The 22,393-nt window shown below is 36.9% G+C and overlaps 1 protein-coding gene across 2 annotated transcripts; it reads right to left on the reverse strand.

The window, feature by feature from the left end:
* Positions 1–79: 79 nt before the first annotated feature.
* CIBAR1 (CBY1 interacting BAR domain containing 1) lies at positions 80–15,564 on the reverse strand. 2 transcript variants are annotated; one of them, XM_088149133.1, is made up of 8 exons: positions 15,422–15,564; positions 11,173–11,407; positions 10,547–10,615; positions 8,194–8,295; positions 4,443–4,547; positions 3,473–3,586; positions 2,229–2,348; positions 80–1,629 (listed from the first exon to the last, which is right to left on the reverse strand). In XM_088149133.1, the coding sequence occupies exons 1-8, from the start codon at positions 15,523–15,525 to the stop codon at positions 1,534–1,536; spliced, it is 945 nt and encodes a 314-aa protein (XP_088005259.1). In that variant the 5' UTR covers positions 15,526–15,564; the 3' UTR covers positions 80–1,533. The 2 variants fall into 2 exon arrangements, with proteins under 2 accessions (XP_088005259.1, XP_088005258.1); XM_088149132.1 differs by having other exon boundaries at positions 80–1,632.
* Positions 15,565–22,393: the final 6,829 nt, after the last annotated feature.

Raw genomic sequence — 22,393 nt, forward strand, 5'->3', positions numbered from 1 at the left:
CTTTGAACTGAATTATTAACTCCTACTAAAGCCAAAGATTTTGGCATTGTTTTCTGTGCAGATGAGATGTGAAAAAACAGGTAATACATAACTTGAGCTGTGCATCTGCAATACTGTGTGAACTCTTAGCCTGCATGAAATGTTAACACAATTTTTCTGAATTTCCATCTGGTGGAATTCCAATAACATTTCAATGTTATAACTAATTTTAATACTAATATTCACATTTTAACAGAAAATGCTACATTTCCAATTCCTTCAACACATCCTTGCAGTATTTATTGCCTTAATTAGCTGAGCTAGGGAAATGTTTTTCAAGTGTAACTAGTAAAGAAAACCATTTCTTTTTTTGAGTATGGATATGTAGTTTATCAAATACTGATTTGCAAGCTCAGTCACTGTATTACAAGATAATACATTCTTGGCAGTATGGTGTAAACTGATCTTTAGTTACTGGGATAAAGAGATTATGGTTCAGTTTTAGGTGTTTGTGCATCTGCATTTTCATTACAGTTGATGGGAGGTAAATGCTTACTTCTCTTTCTCTTTGGTTTCAAACTTACTGTTTTGTACAGTTTGAAAACCTTATTGTGCTATGGGCTTCAGTTTCAGAATCACTGAGACAGAGGATTATAAATACTTCATGTGAGAATATATATTTTTATTTTTAAAATATGTAATAACCTATAATAATCTTAAAAACAAAAGGAGTGGATGTTAGAATACTGCTAATACATAGTTAATGCAGAAATTCTGATTATGAAAATCTCCGTTTTCTTCTAAATTCAAGTTTGAATTTTGACTAAAATAAAACCTAAACCTATACCATAAAATACTGAAGGGTTTTTTGCCAAACAGACTGAAGTTGCTTAGTAAACTGTCTAATACTGAGTCACACTGCTTCTGTTGCAAATCAAATATGCATATTCAGTTAAACACTGAAGACTAGATTCTGGGGAAGAGTCTGGGATAGGCAGACAAAATTACATTCAGGCTTCACTGACATCTTTCCAGTCCTATGGCAAGCTGGAAGATAAGGCTGGAAATGATTAATGACCAAGATCTTTCTGGTACTTGTTTTTTAGGACTATAGCTTTGTGTACAGGTCAAAGCAAATTTAGATTTTTGGACAGCTGCTGGATTCCATAATACATCTGAACAAGTTATGAAAGTCACTTTATTTGGTTACTAGGGGTTGACTGCTTGTATCGTTTAATAAATAAGAAAATATACTCCACTCCCTGTGTTAGCAGATAATCAATGGGAATAACATCTATTCTGAAAAATATAAAGAAACAAGGAAACTTGGTGAATCCTTCATGGTGATTATAATTGGCACAACTTTTAAAAAATATCTACTGAATTCCATTTTAGCAACTTTTTTTTTTTACATTTTATACTATTAAGAGATCATAAGGTGGTCAGGTAATGTGTTTTTTCTGCAATTTTAATGGCTGTCCTTATGATGTCTTAACATGAAGTGTAAATACAATTAACATTTTTAATTTGAGGAATATTTTGTTGTTGAAAGAGCTATCTTTCCTCCTTAGTGGTCTCTAATTCTTCATCTTCCTCTTCTTCTTCATCATCTTCCTCTGCCTCCTCTTCCTTTAGGTGATTCCTAGAAATCTGCTACCATAGAATGTAAGCTCTTAATTAAATCCCAAAGTTGAAAAAAGCACTCACTGAAGGAAAAAAAACCTTTATTTTTGTAAAGACTATGTATGTAAGGATTCACTATTGCCAGGCTATCCTACAAACTGCCTTTCTGGACTATATGTTTCATGGCTTACAAATGGAAGTATTTTCAGCCAATAAATTGGCAAGTAAGTTTTTAAGCTTTAAAAATCTGCTTCTAGTCCAAAACTTGTATATTGTATTTTACATGCAGCTGTATTACAAATGCTAGGCTCAATTATACTTGAAAATGGTACTGATCAAATACAAAACAAAAACCCCTTAAAAACAAGTTCCACCATTATCCATAATAAGGCTTTCATAAGTGATTTACACAACTATGTTTTTTCGCTTTTAGAAATAAAAGGTTTTATATGTTTGTTTTCAACTATTACTTTTCCTGAGTGAAGTGGCAAGTGGAGTGGGCACTCAAATAATTTGATATGCAATAGGTTTCTGGTTAGAGGTAATAAATTAATTGGAAAAGTATGTCAAAACATTCCTAGAACTTAGTAACAAAAATATTCAAGGTGGTTTGTTTGTTTTTTTACCTGAACTATTCCAGCACACGTTCTGGAAGAACCAGTTCTCTGAAGGGGAGATTTGGAATTTGCACGAACAATATCCAAACGGGATTGATGGTCTGGTGGATAAAGTGAACTCCGAAATACCTGTTAATAAAACTTAAATGTTGATAGTGAGATTTGGAATGCATGCAGCAGTTCTGAGGCACATTGTCTCTCAGGAAAGTATGATAATTGCTAATGATAATCTAAGTACTACATTGATTTAAATGATATAAACATTCACTACATAATTTATTGGAATATTTCCAGTGGAGCACATGTTAATAGGACTATCTGAACAGACTGATGTAAAACACAGTAGTAAGACTTAGGATGTAAATGGCTGAAAAGGGAGGAGGTTGATTAATACCACCTCCTCATCTCTTCTGAAAGTAGGAATGTCACTGAACATGTCATCGAAAATGGGACTAAAATCTGGATGTCGTTTAGTATGTGCAGGTCAAGCAGGAGAGCTTGTATAATTGAAGTTTCCATTTTCTCTTCAATACTGAAGAGAAAAGCTACAAATCTATTTTTTGAAAATCATTCTGTTTTACATTATTAAAAGCAATTAAAGCAGCTCTGGCTGAATTTATGTTGCCTATGCCTGGTTTGTTGTTAGATCCCAACTTCTAGATACAGAAGAATTTCTTCAAATTAGGTAAAAAGGCTTATTTACTTGCCTTTCATGCTACAAAAAACCCTATATTTTGAGTATTAGCAGTTGAAGTGCTAACAGTTAAAACCAGCAAAAATTATTTCAACACATTCTCTGTCATATCATTTGGGGAGGCCCATTACACTTTTAAGTACTGTAAAACTTTTTGTTTAAGTTGAAGTATTTCCTCAGACCTGAATTCTTTTTTTGAGAAAAATGAGGAAGTATAAATTTCACTCCCACCCATTGCTTTCTATCACTAAATCTGGTTTGAAAAGATAGCATACTCTCAAACTACATCTGTGTTTATGGTCAGAATGAGTGAGAATGGGAAACTTTTCTGTTACGTATTCAGTCTAATTTTTTGCCTGCGTTAAAATATATACAGACTATATTCACTATCACAAATTTTTGTTTACGCTGAACAGAAGGACATGCATTTTTAAATATCTTCAGTTATCTAAGAAAATATTTAACATTAATTGTGTTGGAATAGCTAGTTTATAAAACTGTAAATGTGCTACAAAACCAATTGACTACAACTTTACCAACAATGCATTTGGTCTCTTACCTCCAAGTCTTCATTCTCATCAATATTTTGTATATTTTGGAATGCAGCAGTGTAAATTTCTAAGGCTTTTCCATGAAATAACATTTCAATTGTAATGAATTCTGAAAATATGTTCTAAAAGTAAAGGTAAGAATATTATATATATGTTTCTCTATCTTGCTTTATGACAATTGTGGCAATAACTCAGCCATCACTATGAAAACTACAAGCATAATTCACTATGCTTGAAAAGACGAATGTTGAGTTTACTATATGTAACAGTCCTTGTATAATTGGAACCTTATTTATAGGCTGATTTTTTATCTGCCTAGAGGTCAGTGCAGTCACAACTTGATCCTCAACAGCTGACCGGATACTTGGCCTTTTCTGACTTCAACTGGGAAAAATTCTAGGCTTTGTTTGAAGGTTTCCCATTTGAAATGTAACAACATGGACCACCTGAGCATTTTTCTTTTTCCAGCCTCATCCTATTATCTGTCTTAATGTAAGTATTGTGTTCCCATTTCATTTCTTTACTAAGATAACTGGCTGAATTAGTAAATTTTAATGTTAATGATCTGCTCAGATTTTAATTGCACTAGAACTCTGTAATTCTAGCACGTTCAAATTCAGTAGTAAATCTGGGCAGTGTTGTTCTTCACTGGGTAAACTAGATATTTTGACAGAAACGGCAATTTGCTGGGGCTAAGCTATGCTTCTGACGTGCACGGAGTATCTAAAAACTCCCAGTTTGAATTATTTTCTGACAGTAAACTTGAACATGTCAGTAATTTTAAAAACAACCAGGAATTATGTCCTCTCTAGAAGCCTCACATGAAGGAAGCTAACGAACTTGGCTCACTCATTTGCAAATTCATTAAATGCATGGAGAGGTTTGTGTTAAGACCCTGCTTGTTCGTATTTCAGAAACAGTCTACTAACCCCACTATCTGCAGTACTTTGCTCCTTCATACCAGAATTACATACCCACCTTGATATCTTTTATTTTTTGTTTTTCAAAATTGTCAATTGTTTCCTCCAACTGCCGACTTGTTCGAGTTGCATCCAGAGAGGCTCTCTGTAATTCACTTTCAGCCTTAAAAATACAATGATTTTTTTCCTCAAACAGATGTTTTCCAATGTTCTATTTAAAAGTTATTAGATAAACTGCCTGACAGAACAAACTGCTATAGTTGTAGCCCCTAGATAGGATATTCTAAGTAAATTAACATGCATTTTCCCACAATTTGGAAAAGTACAAAATACAAAGCAAATCTAATGTTTCACTGCTGTTTAAGATAACTGACCTATATCAGGTAAGTGTGAAAGATCCTGAAGAAGGAGCAGTAATTGCAAAACTTCTATTGAGTGGAATATTTTTGCCTACACCAGTATATTGTCACACATTTATTCAGGATTAGCACAATCGGAAAAGCTGCCATTTCTTAATCAAATTGTTTGCTTTTGATACGTATTATTTCATAACATGAATGCTAGCTGAAAGGGGAATTCATCCTGGAGTTCTCTTAAGAATAGAGTGTGGAAGCTCTACAGTAAATAATTTTGAAAACTGATGAACTGAAAATTCAGAAAACAAGTAGTTGTACAGATAGCACTGATATCAACAGTTTAGAACCAAAATGTCATGAAGAGATTATGGGAGTATATTTAAATGGAGCTAGTTTGAAATATGGCTGTTCTAAAGAGATGTAAAAGCAGAATGATCTAAATAAGGATAGAGGTGAGACATGTTAGAGAACATAAATATTGGTAATTTCAAAAAGGTCATTAGGGATCACAGATGCAACTCAAGATTTGTTATTAAAAAAGAAAAGACACTGAAATTAACAGGGATCCACAGGTGGAGTCAAATGATGAAAGCATTGCACTGTTACAACACAAGTGTATCCCTTTTTGCATATGGGTTGTGATATCCCACTCATGTATGAAAGAGGCAGAGTTTGTGTTGCAGTAGCATGATGAGTCACTGCAGTGAGATGGGCAGTGACAAATTTGAAAAATGAATGAATGAATGTTGCGTTTGTCATTTTGATGAAGGCACCTGATCTTTAAGGCATGGCAATGTTAGTTCTTGCTGTATATTAAATAGAGGGAAAAGTGAAAGAAGGCAAAACCAACACATGGTTTACCTAAATTTTCACACCCCAAAAATAAGGTGAATGTTTAGAATATATGCTGAAAAAGATAAAGGTGAGGTCCTTAAGCCCACCATACTGGGCAAGCTGCTGGGATAATAAATTCTCAGTGCTAATCTCTTCTGGATAGGATGAGCCATTTGGCTTAAATACTGGTTATGGGGTGGAGAGAACCTTGGTTGCTTTCCTGGTCAATCTCTGCTGAAAGCCGGACCTCTCAGCAGCTTCCAGTATCATCAACCATGGCATTTTTTGGAGACAGCCTGGCAGAGTGGAGAAGGAGGCACTGTTTTAAGGCAGCTGTTTTTTTGTTGGGGGGTTTTTGAAGTTGGTGCTAGGCAAGTCTTGCTTGATATCAAAGAGGATCAGACTAAAATATCAGCCCATACTGTTTACAAATTCTTTAAAAACTAAATGTTTTGTTTGACTAATAAGTGTAAACCACTACAGCACACAAATGTACAAGGAAGGGAATGGTGGAATGTCTGAAAAGAACCACCTTCTTTACATTAGTAAGACAGTGACTTATTTTTATAAATCATATATCTATAGTTTCACAAGAATTTGTGTATAATTCAGGCTGATACTTTACTCTGATCCTCTTTGATACTGTTACTGTGGATAAGAAATTAGAAGTCCTTTTGAGGCCATAGGTATTGACTTGTGTTCATCAGTTTCAGCTTGTCCCTCATGATACTGAACGCATATGTGAAAATGTTGTGAGAGGTCATCCAAAATTTTGGAACTGGTTGACACTCTATCTAATTCCTAGAAAGCTGTTTAAGTCATAAATCAGAATATTACTTAGTAATGAAATTGATAAATACAAATACAATGAAGTTTGCTTCATTCAAGATAGAGGCACTTCGGATCAAGAAGAGGTTGATAAATAGTATTCAACATTGCTAAATTAACTTCTTTTGAAGCAACAACTTTGCAATTTGGATATTAACTTGGAAGTCCAATGTTAATAGTGGCCAGATTATTTGCACCCCAGGAATATTGTCTTATCTGAACTGTCAAATATGGCTACAGCGCAGATGCTTGTCTTATTTGGACTATTGAAGTGTGCTGTACATGGGACAATCATTAAAAATTCAAACTGATCCAAAATACTGCACTATCAATTACATGGAACATGTTACTGCCTTTTTAAAACAGCTACCTTTTATTCAGATCCTTCCCAGGCACTAACAAATGTAATTATAAACAATCCCTACTGGAACTGGGACACACAATTTTTCCATGAGCCTGCTGTAGCTTTAGGATCCTTGAGAGAAATGTTTCTAAACATTTCTAAGAATACAGGTGGGAAAAAGGTTTCTATTTTTCTCAACTGTATCTTAGAAATATTTACTGGAAATGTAACTATTTGTAATGGATGTCCTTATAAAGCACAACTGTTCTTTCAGTTTTTCACTCTTAAGACATTTTAATTCAAGGGTTTTATGACATTTAAGCTGATTTGCTGCTGTAGTAGTTTTTAATCTTAGGGGTAATCTTTTTCTTAATATTTTGAGTTTTATTTAATGTTTATTTTTATTTACTTATACTACAGATACCTCACTTTCACATCTTTAAGAAGGATAACAATAAAACATTAGAATTAAAATATCATAAGAGCATTCCATTCAAATCTAGAGTGTGCCCATGTGGTGAAGGAGTCACTGAAACTATCAGATATGCCTTCTTAGAAGGTTCATTTTATGCTGACACCCACCATAAACTGTTAACCCCACTCCTAACTCAGTCCCCTGGTCATTCTGATCAGTTTTATTTACAACTATTACTTTCGGACTTAAATGATTATATTTCTTTAAGTGTGGCCAAGTTCTATCATGTAATATATAAGATGTACAGCGGTTTGGATGACTTGCTTACCTAATTTATATTAGTTTTATATATGCAATGTGTTTTATGGACTAGCCATTAACCTTAATAAAGAATCAATCTAGCTAGCTAGCTTATGAATTTTAATACAGTATGTTAGTTGGATAAGATGCTATCAGAGTTGATTTTTTGGCCTTCCAAAGGACATCTATTACGGATCTTAGTATCTGTAGGTGTATATAATTTATTTTTATCTGTAATGGTGGAAAGCTATGATGTAAACTGAGTTATAAATAAGAAAAACCATAATTATCAATAGATTTAAGCTGTTACTTCACTTCAGATGAAAGACTCACCTGTGACTGGTCAACAGTAAAGGAAAAATTTCCAAGTTATAGAAAATACTAAAAAAGTATTTCTGATATTTAAACAATCCTTTCTGTATAACAACTTATTGAGCTTCTAGTTTATTAGACAACCATTATTGATGGGTTTTTGTTTTTAGTAAATCTTGAAGCTATAACAAATTAGGGACCAAAGAAAAAGAGTACATCTTCCCCTCAAGAATTCCATGAGCGGGTAATTACTTTTTAATTGCTGAATAACCAATGTAGCTACTTGTCAACTAAAAGTATTTCAGGAAAAGAGAATGTAAAAGAAATTTACAAGATTTTTTTACATGTACACAATCTTTTTCAACAATTTAGCTATTGCAAATAAATAAGTTGTTAAAATAGGTGTGCATGCAAAGGATACAATAATGTGCCGATCAGACGGATTTCGTTGACGGGTCCTTTCAAGCTGAGATAACTGTTTTGCTTCTCTGTTCTTTGCTGTTAAAGTTGCTTTGAGATCCTCCTGTAAACATATAGATATTTTGAAAAAGTATAAATTTTAAAAAGAGGTTTCTGATCATTTAAGTTTTTGTGGAATTCCAGGGCATTTGCTTAGGCTATTGATTAAATTATACAACAAAAGCAGAGGTTACTGCTTTTAAATAAAGTATTTCCCCCCATTTTTTAAGAATTGCTGTAGGGTAAAATAGAGTCAGTTTTATTCTCAATTTTTTACTATTACATGTTTAATACAGAAGAAATCAGAAAATAAATATCTTCTGTAATGAGAATGCAGAGTTTCCAATTAAAAGGAATTACACAGTATTGACATAAGTTAGATTTTAGTTTTATTTGTAAAAAACAATGATTTCCATATTCTGAACAACATTATACTAAAAAAATCAAAACAAGGATGCTCATTTTTATAAAAACATATGTTAAGCTCCAAAAAAGCAGATTTTAAAAAATAAATAGAACATTTCTACTTCTAAAATTGCTATTATTTAAGATCTCATATGCAGTACTAGTCATGAAAAATAGATCAGTTATTAATCATGATGGCAATTTGAAACTCCCTATTCAGAGATAGTAGGGAGATAACAATGCGCAACTCCAATAGATCTTAATATTTTAAAGGAAATTAAGTGATTTTCCCAGAAACAAACTGTGTCATGCATATGTACAACAGCTGTAATTGTGGGAATAAAGGCATTTTCACTTCTCAAAAAGAAATCAGCTAAGTTTCATTGTTTACAAATTTGTTTGTACTGTAAAGCATAACTCTGAACCAGGCTGATACTGTTATATTAAAAGACAATTATTCTATTTTATACTGTCTTCTGGAGATGGTTTGGAAACTGCAGTTCAGAATGCACCTATAAAGTTAATACTTGGGATTTGACAATGTACAATGCTGTATCAGTTGCAGTGGCTCCTAGTCTGATTTCAGAACCTAACTTTTAAAGCCTCTGCAGCATACAACCTGATTTTTTAAGGATCACTTTTCTCCATACAAATGCTTCCGCTATATGAGATAAGGAAAAGATATCTTCATAATAGAAGCATGGATTCAGGTCTACTTAACATCTGAGTACAAATACCGTCTTTCCTAAACTGCTTTTAGCTTTCATGAACTTTGTTACTGCATTAGTGCTGTTTTACTGCCTTGTTAGTTGATTTACAATTATTTTAAAAATACAGTCCTCTACTTACAAACTTTCGAGTTATGAACTTTCGCCGATATGAACAAACCTGTCTGCAACTCCAACCTAGAAGGTCCCGGAAAGCGGGAAAGGATTAGTTTACAGTGTGCTGCATATGTATGCTTGGCAGCATCATCACACATTAGGAGGCTGAGCATTTTATACTTGGTTGGACTTATGAACAGCCTCCTGAAACATAACCTGTTTGTAAGTAGAGGACTGTCTGTATTTCAATCTTTTTCTTAAGAAATATGTGAATTACCTGAAGAATTAAATTAAAATTGGTGTATAATTACGTATGACGTAGAAGAGATCTACTAGATAAGACTATTTTTCCAGCATCCTGTTTTCCAAAGCTTAGGACAATAGATGAGGGCAATAGCTATTTCCCATAATTGGACCTCAACTACTAGTATATAGAGGCATATTGCTTCTGATTCAGAAGGTACTGTTACAACTTTACGAGATTAGCAGCTACTGACATATATTTCATGGGTGTTGCCTAATCCTACTTTAAAGCAATCTAAATTGATAGCTGTTACAATTTGTGGTAGCAATTTCGGTAAGAAAGCACTTATTGCATCCCATTAGGTCTTGATTTAATAACAAAATATGAATAAGCCTTTTTACTCATGAATGCAGTCCACAACTCTCTCTTTGTGATGCAAGCAAACAATTTGGCAAGTATATGTTATCTATTATTTATTTTACCCAAGATCACCACATAATAGTAGATAACAGTATATTGTATACTAAGATATCAAAACTTTGCTTGAAATGGATTTAATATTCTGGTATATTTATATGCAGGTTTGGATATACAAATGAAATTATGGTTATTTATAAACACAGGCTTCCTGTGTTAAATGAATATGTGTTTTTGGGTTTTAAAGCTTTGCTGGATGTTGCCAACTTTGACTATCCATGTATGAAAAATTACTTTTATTACATGGCTTTTTTATAGATTCCAAGATTTGATTACCTGAACTAAGAAAGACTAGAAACACCAGGTTCTTATAGAGAAAAATAAGTACCTTAAAACATGAAAAGAAAACAAAGTTTATGACATACTCTTTTAAGTTTTATGATGGTCCCGTAACATTTCAGAGGTTCAACAACTTTGGCTTCAAGTCTTTCTACCTATAAAAAGAAGTAATGAGGAATCATTTTAGAATTTTTCATTGCATAAATTTCCATTACTTTCAGCAAACCTGAATGTAGAAAACAATCAAGAGGGGAGAACAGTAGCAGAAGGGGAAAAAAACACCTTGTTTTGAAATAAAGAAATCTAATGATGTGTTCATTAGTATACTCATTACTTAGTTTAAAATACAATTAGTTCTTCATTTTCCATTATCATCTTTTAAAGTGACAGATTAAATTGAAATGCAACTGAAACCCATAAACCCTTATTAAGGTTTCTTTTTAATATACTGAAAAAAGTTTTTAATTCTCTTCCCCTCTCAATTTTCTATGACCTCTGAAAATTAACTCCAGAGAAAATCAGAGAGGGACTACATCAGAAATGATCAAAAGATAGGAAAGTTCTGTTTATGGGTAAGTTACTTTGTGCAGTATTAGATTCAGATTTCAATGGCTTTAAATGCAATTCATTTATTATCATGGTCATAACATACAAACACCCATAATTTGAGTATTGACTTTCTATAGCAAAATGCATGAATGTAAATTTATACCTCTGCTTGGCGATAATCCTGAAGCTTGGAAAACTCATCTGCAAAAGTTTTCAATCCAAGCCTTAAATTTGGTGTTTCTGTAGCTGCATAAGCATGTATCTCATTTACTAAAAGGTCTGCTTTGTCTCGTAGCCTGGCAGTTTTTCGTACATATGCTGCAAATATTTGGCATAATTCACCAAAATGTTTTTCCACATTTGAAACAGCTTCCCTTATTTGCCTGGTCTGATTATCCCTATTTAAAAAAAAAAGAGAGTTAACATAGTAAAGACAAAGGACAGTGTTGAGAATTGTAAACAACTTCAACAATGCAGGCAAACTCTCAACAGGCTATTGGGGGGAAGGAACATTTGTTAGACCTGAGTGTCCATTAAATCCGAATAGGAAATCTAATCTATATATGTGTGTGTGAGTTTCTTTTATGTATGTCACACAAAACTATATGATAAAAAAAAAAGCCCTAAACTACACAGGACAGGAAAAAGAGAGCAAAAAACCCTTAAAATAAGTAACAGCTGAGCAAAATTACAAAAACACACCACAAAGGGATGGGATGGGATGGGATGGGATGGGATGGGATGGGATGGGATGGGAAGGAGGGAGGGAGAGAGGGAGGGAGGGAGGGAGGAAGGAAGGAAGGAAGGAAGGAAGGAAAGGAAGGAAGGAAGGAAGGAAGGAAGGAAGGAAGGAAGGAAGGAAGGAAGGAAAAGAAAGGCAGGCCGGCAGTATTGAAATTATACAACTTTTTTCGATTTCATCAACATAATTTTTGAATAATGAATCACACATAGATAAGGTGGAATCATATTGTCCAGTCCTGCCTCTCTTTTAATTCAAAGCTAATTGAAAAGTTGAAAGACCTCATTAAGCCAACTTTTAGACTCTATATGAGCATCCTTTCTGAAATGCATAATTCAGTAATTATTACTTAATATAATATAATTATTTAATTACCATTCATAATTCCATTCAAGGGTCAGAGCTGTTTCACTTTTGAATGCTGTTATGATTCAATTTTTAAACAATAAATTAAACCTGGACCTTAAAGAATCACATATATAGGAGGTTGGAGCATTATGTATGCCATCTTGAGCTGTACAATAAAGGTGGAATATAAATCAGATAAATAAATAATTTATCTCCTTCAGTGTAGAGCTAATTCAAAGACTGAGAGTTGACAAAATTCATTAAGCCACCTTTTAGAATCTGGAACACAGGTATTCTTCCATGAGTATATAATCCTTTTTTGTAGTAATCCAAGCTTAATATATTCTAAGTTTTTCATAGACTGAAAGATTACTGATTTTCAGGATATAGTTGTGCAAAACATTAAGATTGTTAACATTAACATTTTTAACTCTTAATTGCCTTTCAAAAATTTTGTTCATCATAGTAATAATATCTAACCAATAGAGAATTACAAGTGGATACATTCCATAACACAAGTACCAAGGTTCATTCAAATATATTACATCTCCAGCATAGAGAGTATAAGAGCCAAACTTTTAAAAACATTCCTTGAGAGTTCCAAAACCCTTTTTTTACTGAAATAATCAAGTTTTTAGGTCATAAGAAACATATTTTTTAAAGCCTGAAGCCATTGATTAGGCAATATAGGATAGTTCAATTCTCTATTTCAAATTTAGTGTCCAAATTTATTTTTGTAATAAAAATGGTAATAATACACTGTTGGTTTATATCAAATAAACTCCTTAGAGTTTCAGTGGCCACAATGGCATTGGAACCAAATAAAGTACATAATAAGTGTATGCATTAACTATTCATATGGACATTCAGCCTTTTGGGGTAAATTATATTCCTTCTGTAAAATCTCAAAAGTTTAAAAAAATCATTATTTAATGGTTGGTTAAGGGTAATTATTCCATTGTGACCTATGTTTTCTTACACACAAACACAATCTATCTTTTTCTTTCTCATGGAGAAAATCTGTGTTGCTAACAGTCCACACCAATTTGATGGCACATAATATGTATACACACACACACATTACAACCATTTAAAATAAAAATACCAAAATGTCAATTTCTCATGAAAGGATGAATCAAATGTAAAAGTCCATATCTTTCTTTTGTTTTTTTTCACGAACAGTGAATTGTCCAGCAAAAAGTATTAAAATACCATCTCCCACTAATCAGGATATTTTTGTCCAAACTCAGTATCATAACTATGGGAAGATGATCAGACAATTTTTATAAACAAATATTACTAAATATGATCAATGCATTGTATCTGGCCTTAGGGCTGTAATGTGTGTGTGTGTGTGTGTGTGTGTGTGTGTGTGAGTGAAAGAGAGATCAGTGCAACCTTTATAAGCGATCTCTGTGTCAGCATCTGTGGTTGTTAATCTAATGTGTAATTTCTCTCCCTTCAAAATCTACTGTATGGATTATATGGAAATATACTGTGCTATCACCCTGCCAACTGAGATATGAAAAGCTAAAAAAAGGCTTTTCTGTAGACTACAATAGATTAGGCTGACCAAATACCTGCCTGCTTCCCCACACCAGGTCTGCATGCATTTATGTCTATACTCCAACATAAAATTTATATTGCCTTGATATAAAACTGGGTGTCTTCTGCATTTTAGACTAAAGACTTACTTAGTAAAACCTGTGAAAATATCTGATAATAGAAACATATTTTAGAACAGTATTCTTATGCTATTTGGATCTGACAGGTGAAAGCATATTAAGGAACAGAAGATGCTGTTATGCCACCTCAACAATTGAGATACCTCATAGAAAAGGAAAGAAACAGCTCAGTGCTAAATATCAGGCTGATTATAATGATATATACATATACATTTTTACTCGGAAATAAGGTTTAATGATTTCACGGAGGGTATTTTTTAGATATTTAGAGACCAAATTACCAAAGTGCAACAATACTGAATTTATTTTTACTTATTACAGTATTTATATACCACCAAGGTCAAGGTGGTCTCCACTTTCTGACTAAGATAAATGTTGCAATCAGAGGTGCATACCTGGGTAAGTACCTAATAAATGAAAAGCGGTATTTGGGAGAATTAAACGAGTTTGATTCTCATACTAAAATACCCATAACTGTTACAAAAATAGGCCCTGAGATTTTGTGTTGGATGTACTAGCGAAGATTGTCCTTACACATCATTGCAGAAGTGGAAATAGGCCAGAGGTCACCTAGCCCAATCCCCTGCTAGGTGCAGACTCTGATAAAGATTAAAGACCTAACTATGCATTTTCCTAGGGTTCTGAAAAACTTTAAGACCAGATTTGGTCTCAGGCCTGGAGCTGATGTGTCTGTGGGGGCCTTGGTTTGGTTTGTTATTGTTTTATCTCAGCTACCTTTGGGGTTGTATGTTTTTAAATGTTTTTATTGCTTTGTATCTGTAAGCTGCCCAGAGTCTATGGGAATGGGTGGCTATAATAAATTAAATAAATAGATGATGATGATGTGAAAACTGCTTTTAGGAAAAGCAACCCATTAGTTAGATGAGTCATAGTGAACGAATACTGTAATACTTCTCTTTGCAGTAGCGGCTTGCAAAAGGTAAGCGACACAGTCCCCTTCAACTTGCCTTATTTCCTTGCAGACTAAGGAAGGCTGCATTAACACAACCACACGTGAGCCGCGGTTTACCGAAGTAATCCCGTCGCAAAGGCAAACGGCTCCTTTCACTCGCCCTCTTTTAATACGTGGGAGGTACAGAGCAGGGAGGCTTTTAGTTCATTGGGCAGAAATTAATCCCTACGATTTTTGTGCCCAGGGAGAGAAGCCGGGTGAGCACGAGCGAGAGGGTACGGCCGCTTCTCTCAGCGGCGTGGCCCAGAAGGCGAGTCCCCGAGCGGGCTGCCACACTGGCGACGGACCTGAGGGCTGGGAAAGGAGCAGCGAGCGCTATTTCTGAGGGCCTCGTCGCGTCACTCCTTTTCCTTCAGGATCAGAGCGAGGATGCTCCCCCGCCTAAACCCTAAAGCGGGCAGCTCCCCCGTACCGCATGCGCTGGACTACCACTCCCATATGCCCTCGTCAAGGTGAGGAAGGCTGCCCTTAAGTTGGCAGGCCCTTTCTTCCGGCAGCCAAGCCCGAGCCCCCTCTTCTCCCCCCACGCGACGGATCGGCCCTTGCCGTGCCTGGAGAACACTTCCCTCCATCCCGAGGCGAGCACCCCCCGCGCCAGGGAGCGGCCGGCCCAGGCGGGCTCCCCCAGACCGGCGGCCCCTCTCGCCCCTACGCGAGCCGTTACCTGGCATCCAGCCCCCGGCCCAGCATCAACATGGCGGCTGCGACCGGCCGCTGCTGCCGCTGGCAGCTGGGAGAGAGCGGGCGGCGTGCGCGTGCGCGTCGCATATCTCCGATTGCCCTGGAAACCAAGCACCGCCCACCTGGCGGCTGACACGGTATTGCTCTTTGCCTTTCAAAAGAGCGGGCGATCGGAGGCGCTCGATTTACCCTGTTGCTTTTTTTTTCCCCCTTCCCAGCAATCTTTGGGGGTGTCGGTGGTGCGACTTCACGTTCTCTCCCTGATGAGAGCTGATTTGCATATCTGGATAAGGTAACTTACCTGCGCTGCACTAAATCAGCGGTTTACCAACGTTTACTTCCCTCTGGTCTGGATTTTTGCCGCCCAGATGTGGCAGCCTTACACTTTGGGGCTTTCCCTGGGAGACGTGACAAGAATTCCCGCCTCATTATTTTCCCTGTCGATTTCAAACATTTCAACTTTCTCCTGGGAGCTCTAGAGCTTGTTCGCTGAATAAATCTGTTCTCTCTCTCTACCTCCCTCCCATTGTTGAAAGGTGGAGAGAGAAACGCCATTTATTTTCAAGTTCTGCAGGAATTGCTGCTTCCCAGTGGAGGTGTGAATGAAGCAGTGGCAAAGGAGACCATGATTAGGGTAGCCAAACTTTTTGCTAGGTATGAATTAAATGCTTTCCAGTTGAAAGCTGCAGAAGCAAATGGAGGAGATACAGTACTTCAGAGAAGTTTTGCTAGTCCTCACTATTCCTTGGAGATGTTACTCCCCCTCCCCCTGACTTACAGACTTAAGGGGAGATTAATGGCAGAGAATCCTAGCATTGTTTATTAGTAATGATAAAAATGGAATGATCCTATTCAAAACTGAGCACAGGAGAAGGTGATTAGCTTCATGCTCTGCTGGGGACTTTTTGGAATCATCTTGTTTTTCTTACAGTATTAGAAACAAGATGCAGAACTAGAGGAACATGCTAGTATGGATGTATGTATGTAGATGACACCTTTGTCATAATAAAAAAGGAATTAGAGAAGACGTATGAAACTATCAACAACAGTTTATTCAAAGGAATAAAATTCACTAGAGAAGAAGAAAACAGCAACACACTACCCTTCCTGGGTATCCACATCAGCAGAGGAAATGGCGGCAAATTAGAAACACATCTATCGAAAAACAGCCCACACTAACCAAGTGCTCCATTATCAAAGTAACAACCCAACGTATTGTCAAAGGCAACCCAACCTCCCACAAGAGGAGCTGTATGAGAACCTTATTCAAACAAGCGCAAATGCACTGCAGCAACCCAGAACAGCAGAAAAAGGAAACAGACCACCTATACAACATCTTCCAACAAAATGGATACCCATGCAACTTTATCAAAAAGTTCCTAACCACTCAACCTACTACAGCACAACCAACACAAGCTATAAAAAGGATAACACTGCCATACCTCAGAAATGTTTCAGAAACAACCAACAGACTATTACAGCCACATGACATCACTGTAACACATAAACCAACTAAAGCCCTCCAAAACATCTTAAGTAAACCAAAAGACTTCGTAGCCCAAGAAGAAAAAACAGGAGTCATCTACAGCATGCAGTAGGAGGTCTATGTAGGATAGACAGGCAGAAGATTAGCAGAGCACATCCATGAACACCAACTAACAGAAGACACGAAAATTTAATCTCACAACACATGGACAGATTCAACCATAGTTTCAACTGAAACTGTCATCATCTTAGACCAAGCTAAATCCAAAAATGCGAGGGAATTCCTGGAAGCTTGGCATTCAGACAAGGCAGCCATCAACAGGCACATGGAGATAATATCTACACACTATTCAAAAGAGACAATAAAAAGGAAATAAAAAGATCAGAACACCTCCTTTCCAGCAATCAACACCCAGATAAGCAGAGATTAACACCAGGACTAACACCAGACAATCAAGCAGTAAACAATACCCTAATCAAGGAACTACCAACTCAGACAGACAAATAAGCAGTAAAAAACAGCTTAATCAAGGAATAACCAAGAACAAAACAACTCCCCCACCAACACTGACAGGGCAAGCTACTGAATAAACAGAGAGCAAACTCCACTCCCTTCTAGCACTGAAGATCTTACTTAGCCAGGTAACGAAATGTCTGCAAGAAAACAACCAAGCTCAGAGAACACCAAGGACTCCACAGTTCAACCCTGAGCTACATATATTCTCTTCTATTAATTTCACTTCTGAAATATTTGGAAGGAAATCTTACTAGGTTCGTTTCTGAGCCGGAAATAAAAATGCACAGGTGGTTGCTTGAATCAGAGGTGAGGTTTATTTCCAAGAGCAAATGTACAGAGTCAGCTGTCGAAGTGGCCACAGTGAGCCTTCCCTTGAAAGCCCTTTATATGGGGAAAGCCTTGCTATTGTTCCTTGAAAGCATGCCAAAGCGCACCCTTTAGGAATTCTGAGGAAGTGCACCTAGCCAGTGTCCGGAGAGGGACACTCTCTAGTCAGGCACCCTGCTGAGTTGTGGTTTCCTCCTGTTTAGCATTGCTGATTGAACCGTAATCTCCTTGGGGAAAGGATCCTTTCTTATTTAATCAAGGGGGTTTCTGGTAAAAGGTCAGCTTGAAAGGAATATACACCTGAAAAGGCGGGCTTCCTGCAGGCTGGCGCTTCCCCCTGCATTTTAATCTTTGTATTCAGCTCATTCTAATTGTAATTTTTAACCCTTTGCCCTGGCTACAGCAGGAAGATTAAAGGAAGAAGACAGTATGGGGGGAGGGGGTTGGGGGTAGATTTCTTTCTCACAAAATCTTGCCAAGAAAACTGCAGGGACTAGTCAAGGTAGTCACCAGGAGTCAACGCTGACTCGAAGACACCTCCCACAAAAAAACAGCCCTTAAACTATGAGTGGTATACAATTAAAACCAGTACAATACCTAAAAATGACCCCTCCCCCCAAAAGAACATCACCTAATAGGGGAAGCACATATCACAACCAGAACCAACATATGGGCACACCACCAACTTATCCTGTGAGCTTGGGGGAAAATCCAGGTTTTTAAAAATGTCTAAACCTCCCAGGAGGATGTTATTCCAGGAGCAGACAGTGCACTGTACATGCTTTCATTTGCAAAGCTAGAGAATTGTCACACATGTTATATAAGGCCAATTTACACTTTATGATTCTTGTGCCACTGGAACTTCTGATACTTTCTTTGTTAATAGATTTTCTATATAGCATGTAGCTTTGATCTCAGTGTTCTTAAATTAAGACTACTAAATATAATGTGTATTGGACTTCAGGCAGTGGACATGTGGCACCAAACAGGCTCAAATTCTGAAAATGATTAAAAATTCACATTTCTGGTAAAATTCAAAACCTGCACGGCCAAATGCCCAAGCTTTGTTTCCTGCAGCTACAGACTTCCAGTGCGTGTGTGAATATATGCCTTGGAAATTGTGCGATAGCACCACACTTTTCCTCTGGCAACCTGCCAGACATTGCACTTGAATATTTTCCTAAAGTTCTACAAAGACATTTTGCTTGAATTTGTTTTCTCTGTTTAGTGGTAAGCAAACAGTAGGTGGCATTCACTTAGTATAATTTGAATGTTTATAGTATGGCTTTCTTGGCTGTTGTTTATGACTAATTTTAATTTGTTTTATAATATTTTTATTCATCCCGATTGCTCAGAGTTGGGTGAGTGAAAAATTTAAATATATATAGAGAATAAATGAGCAGTATTTGGATAAGAAAAAAAAAATTCTTCTTAACTTTGTTGAAAATAGAGCCCTAGAGTTCTTCATTCTGAATCCCAAGCCCAGATGGCCTATCACTTGCCTACAGATTCCTGAAATATTAGTTTTAATTTACTGATGGTGTAACCCAGCAGGTTGCAGTAAAAGTGGAGAAATGGCGAAACTGGTGCAAACTAGTAGTGGTTTGCTATTAGAAGCAAAGAAATATCTCGTATGTTAGGAGGCTGGGACCCAGGGTTGCAATTAGCAGGATGTAAGAAAGAGATCATGGTTGTAAAAGTAAATGGGGAATACTATAAGATAATTTGATCACAGGAGGAGGCAAGGGGCTTCTTAGTACAAAAAAGGGAACTTGCAAGAAACCTGGAATTAGGAGAGGTGAGAGGAATGAACAAGATACAAAAAGGTACAGAGTTGTAAGTTGCGCAGAACAGATCTAAGGGCAAGTGCAAACCTAGGGACTCCACTGAGGGAAATAGGGTTGACCCAGAGGAATCAAGGTGGGAAGAAACAAAAGAAAAGGAAGTGGTTAACTTAGTGCAGTGTTTCTCAACCTCAGCAACTTCAACATGTGTGGACTTCAACTCCCACAATTCCCACAGCCAGCTGCTGAGGTTGAGAAACACTGTCTTAGTGAAACAACCTGAACGGATAAAAAGAGCCAGAAATTTACAGAAAGGGAGAAGTTTTAAACGGAAGGAAAGAGTACTTGTGAGTCCAAGGTAACTTAAGACAATGGGGAGAAAAGAGAAAGGGTTCCAGTAATAAGAGTGAGTGATGAAATATTATTCAGGAATGAGGGGGTGGGAGAATACAGGAAGTTTTCCTCCCTACCCTGCTATGTGTCTCGCTTGAGTTCAAGGGAGGTCTATTGGGTAAATTCTACCATCAATTTGTCAGCTAGAGAGAGAACAGAGGTTAAGAGAGTGAGGGATGCCCAGTGTGTGATGGTTGGGATGGTGGTGGAATGGGATTGGCAGAGCTAGGGAGCTGGCTGAATCTGGAGAAGCCACAAAAAGGTCCAAGAAAGTTCAAGTTGCCGGAAGTGAGACTTTCTACAAGGCAACTGTGGCTGGACATCTTCTCCAAGGGAAGAATTTAACTGTTGTGTACGTATTCTCTCTTTGTGTGTATTATGTGGTTGAAAGTGCATTGTCCCAATAAGAAGACTTTGGGGTTGGGTGAGGAAGACACTAAGCCAGTGTTTTTCAAACTTTGATTATATCCCATCTTGACTTCTTCAGTATGCTTTATGTGGGGCTTCCCTTGAAAAGGGCTTGGAAATTGCCCTTGGTACAAAACATGGTGGTTAAGCTGCTAAGTAATGGAGAAAACAAGATCACATGATGTCTCTAGTGCTAGATCTGCACTGATTGCTGGTTCCTTTCTGGGCACAATTTTCAGTGCTGTTTTTGACCTTTAAAGCCCCAAACTACTTAGGGACTTACTATGTGAAAGACTGCCACTCCTGTCATTAACTTGCCTTGTTATTTGGATCAGCAAGAAAGGCTTGTGGGAGAGGCCTGCTGTTGGATGGTTCTGAGGTTATGGAACCCTCATCCCAAGGAAAAAGAAGTACTGTATATGCTGCTTGGAGATCGTTCAGGAAAGGTGGAATATAAGTCTCGTGAATAATAAAATGTTAAAAACCATAAAACTGGATAAAGGTACTCCTCAACTGTGTGATTAGTATTAGGGCTGTGCAAAACATTCAAAAGGATGCTTCACCAAGTATATTGGTGTGAACAAAGCACCCTTCCTCAAGGCATTGAGGTCGACAGATCCTCCGGAAGGCTTGGTGTAGCTGTTTCCAAGGTTTCCAAGGTTGCCTCTGTGTGTGTGTGTGTGTGCAGGTATAGACAATGCTTCTCCTGGGACTGCCAATGAAGTGGTTATGGACAGTTTGGGGACAGCATATGTGAAGCATATGTAGACAACATTCCCAGAAGGTACATCTGCCTCAACACTTTAAGGATGCTTAATACATCCTTGTTCTTCCATGCAGACTGAACCACTGACTCCAAAAATGGAATTTATCATTTCATTTTGCAGTTCAGCAGACAGTTTTACTACTCAAGGACTGTAGGTATTGTAGTGCCACCACAGTCAAAGGAGTCCAACTTGGGGAAGCTGACACTGCAGTTCACAGTCATCTTGTCAAAATGTTAATCTTTGCTAAAAAAAAAAAAATGACTAGACTCCATTGGAAACAGAATGGTAAGACAGTCAGAACTCAACTGTGTGTGTAAACAAAATTCAGAACGAAGCTTAAATTGCACCAAAACTTCTCCTGTACCAAACATATGTACATTTGGTCACTATTAATGTGAAAGAGAAAAATGCGGGCGGAGGAGTATCTATAATTGAAATGAACTTTCTGGGTTATGCAGGATTTGCTTTCATATTACAAAAAGGAAGAGAAATTGAAAGGGTAATAATTTATTAGAAAGTGAATGCTGAGTCAGGCAGTCATTGGTTGATGCGCTATGTGCCCTGATTTATGGTGACATGAAATGCTGAATCTGACCACAGGATCTGGGAGATTGGGGGCTTGGCAACAGACTGGTTTCTGGGCAGCAGAAGCAGACCAGAGGGTTGCCAATGTTATACAAGAAGCAGTAGTGTTGTGAATTTCCAAGGCAATCCTTTGGATTACTGTATAGTGTACAGTGATAAGTTTCTGCAACTTAACAAGTGGCAGGAAGTGGGGATATTCTGTAGGCAGACTTGGAAAAGACATGTGGAAATCCTCTTTTAGAAGGCTTAATTTCATAGCAACAGTCAGTAGATGGTGGTGTTGCATTAAGTTTCGTGATGTCTTTCAGCTGAGCAAACATTCAGAATTGCTGTTGGTTCAGAGTCTAGGGAACTACAGGAGAGCTTGTCTTGGCTCTTGCTCAGCCTAAATTTGAAGGAACAGTATTGCTGCCAGGCTGAGTTTCCTGAAGAAAAGAGGCTACGTGTTCTTGGTTTTTTTTTTCCTTCAGTCCAACTTCCAAAACTCATATACCTATTTATGTAATGTTGGTTATATTTATAGTATATTCATTCATGAAACACGGCTATATCCTCTCTTAAGGAAAAAAGCTATAGGATTTAAAATACCTGCTATTAGCACAACATGGAAATGTACTCATCCCAGCCATAGACATAGCTGTAATCATGGATGACACTATTTTTTCCTACTTCTTTTCCTGGTGGAAAAA

This window comes from Python bivittatus, unplaced genomic scaffold (assembly GCF_059951505.1).
Source record: "Python bivittatus isolate LINGU-HERP-01145 unplaced genomic scaffold, Pbiv_v1 ctg000590_np1212, whole genome shotgun sequence".
Lineage (NCBI taxonomy): Eukaryota > Metazoa > Chordata > Lepidosauria > Squamata > Pythonidae > Python > Python bivittatus.

What these genes read in the sequence shown, in the direction of transcription:
- CIBAR1 (XM_088149132.1), bottom strand. Translation starts at nt 15,525, where the DNA reads ATGCGACGCGCACGCGCACGCCGCCCGCTCTCTCCCAGCTGCCAGCGG. An exon ending in CGTCTGATCGGCACATTATT is followed by an intron (nt 4,548 to 8,193) that starts GTATCCTTTGCA and finishes TGTATTTTTAAG; the next exon opens with GCTGAAAGTGAATTACAGAG. An exon ending in CGTGTGCTGGAATAGTTCAG is followed by an intron (nt 1,633 to 2,228) that starts GTAAAAAAACAA and finishes ATTCTATGGTAG; the next exon opens with CAGATTTCTAGGAATCACCT.